Source organism: Berghia stephanieae, chromosome 4 (genome assembly GCF_034508935.2).
Source record: "Berghia stephanieae isolate SIO BIC M18660-M18661 chromosome 4, UCSD_Bste_1.3, whole genome shotgun sequence".
NCBI lineage: Eukaryota > Metazoa > Mollusca > Gastropoda > Nudibranchia > Aeolidiidae > Berghia > Berghia stephanieae.
This window is the reverse complement of record NC_088363.1, coordinates 59,574,405-59,576,149: the sequence shown is the minus strand read 5'-3', so window position 1 is coordinate 59,576,149 and position 1,745 is coordinate 59,574,405. Positions and strand designations below refer to the sequence as shown.

The 1,745-nt window shown below is 36.3% G+C and overlaps 1 protein-coding gene across 1 annotated transcript in view; it reads right to left on the bottom strand.

Annotated features, from left to right (window-relative positions):
* The window catches only part of LOC144971814 (uncharacterized), an 81,088-nt gene extending 79,967 nt beyond the window's left edge, over window positions 1-1,121 (bottom strand). The window contains exon 1 of the mRNA XM_078912891.1: window positions 786-1,121. Coding sequence (XP_078769017.1) covers window positions 786-943 — 158 coding nt within the window. The 5' untranslated portion in view covers window positions 944-1,121. The remainder of the gene's footprint in view (window positions 1-785) is intronic.
* Between the last annotated feature and the right edge of the window lie 624 nt (window positions 1,122-1,745).

Here is a 1,745-nt window from a genome sequence, read left to right as displayed (position 1 = left end):
GTGTGTGTGTGTGTGTGTGTTTGTGTGTTTGTGTGTGTGTGCTTGTGTGATGTGCCAGATTCAATTATTTGTCATTATTTTAACAGTCAGAATTGGTGAATACATGACAGAACGTAAACGTTTAATAATGAATTGGTATCATGCCTAATTAATTGTGACCCGCTGGGTCGATCTGCTATCAACTCGGAACGAAATTGATAAAGAAAATTGCGTTTTGAATTTAAAAAAAAAATGAATAAAAGTAATAAAAGTAAATGTGACCCATCGTCTCAAAACGGTATTTTATCGGGATGAATCATACCTCTAAAAGTCAATTTAGAATTGAAATGATTAGAAAGACGAACTTTAAATATTTTGCAATATAAGAAATTGCATTTAAACTCCACCGTGACGAATAGAAATCAATCGGAAGTTTCATATTAGTGGATTCAAATTCAATTTTCTGCCCTGAGCATATCCCGACATCATACCGCTTTCAGACTGTGGGTTACAAATATTCTCTGTCGGGAAAAAAAATTGTAATATCGCCAAACAGGCGTCATACCTCTCCTACATGTTAAGTGTTGCTGTTGGTCTGGGACCCTTAGTAACGCTGTTTGAGCACATTAAGTGGATAGTGCTCTGTATAGAATCTCGACATACGACCATTTTGAGGCGACGGGTCACATTTAATAATTTTATAAGCTTCAAACTCATTCCAAAAATCTGAGAGAACACACACCGACATAACATCATGTTGACATGATTTTTTCACAATAATCTATAATATTAGTGTTTTTATTTACCTGGCATCTCGTCCCGGGATGCTATCGTCCATCAAAATGAATAATGACGTCATTGATAACGTCAACATCGCCACTCCAAAATATGACCATCTTTTAGGGCAGCAGAAAAACTTTGGGAAACAATGAGATTTCGTCACATTCAAAAATTTGTACGCCATGAATTATTGATTTTCTAATTGTCGACTACAAGGAAAATGTTTTAAAATCACAAAGTAATCATAAATGAATTAATGATAAAACTAAAAACGCGAAAAAATATACGCATCTATGATGATTAAATCAAGAAGAGACTTGAAACTTCTGACACGAGATTTTAATGTAAGAGGAAACCTAAAATCGAAAGATATCTTTTTTTGGTTGAAGACTCAAACGCTGCTGCGCTCAAAATATATGAGTTTGAGACCATTTTGACATCAACCCCCCCCCCCCCCCCCCCAAAAAAAAGAATCTAACTGTGACGTAACAGCTTATGGAAAATAACCACGATACAACTTCGACACAGTTACATAGTTTATATTATATGGCCACCATCTGCTGTCACCAGCGCCTACTAAGAGGTAGCCTGGCCTGTGACACGTCGGGTATCTTCAATTTGTGATGTCTGTATTTTAGATGTTTAACATTATTGGATAAATACGTCAGTATAAATATAAGCTGACATTTTAAAAGAGAATTTCCACGGATTTATATGCTCGACAAGCTTCACGATGCTTAATATATTCCCAAAGCAAGCAAAATGGGGCTATGTTTCCATTTCACAGAGTACAAATCCCTTGTTTGCCGAGACAAAAAAAACAAACAAAAAAATTAGTCCCCGGCTAATCGGGATTCAAACCCACAACCTTAATGGCCAAATGTGAGTACCTTAAAACTAAGCAACAGACGCATTCCATCTTGCTTGATCTACCAACTTAAAAACCCCCCACAAAACTCTCCAACCAGATGTTGTATTTGTGCTCA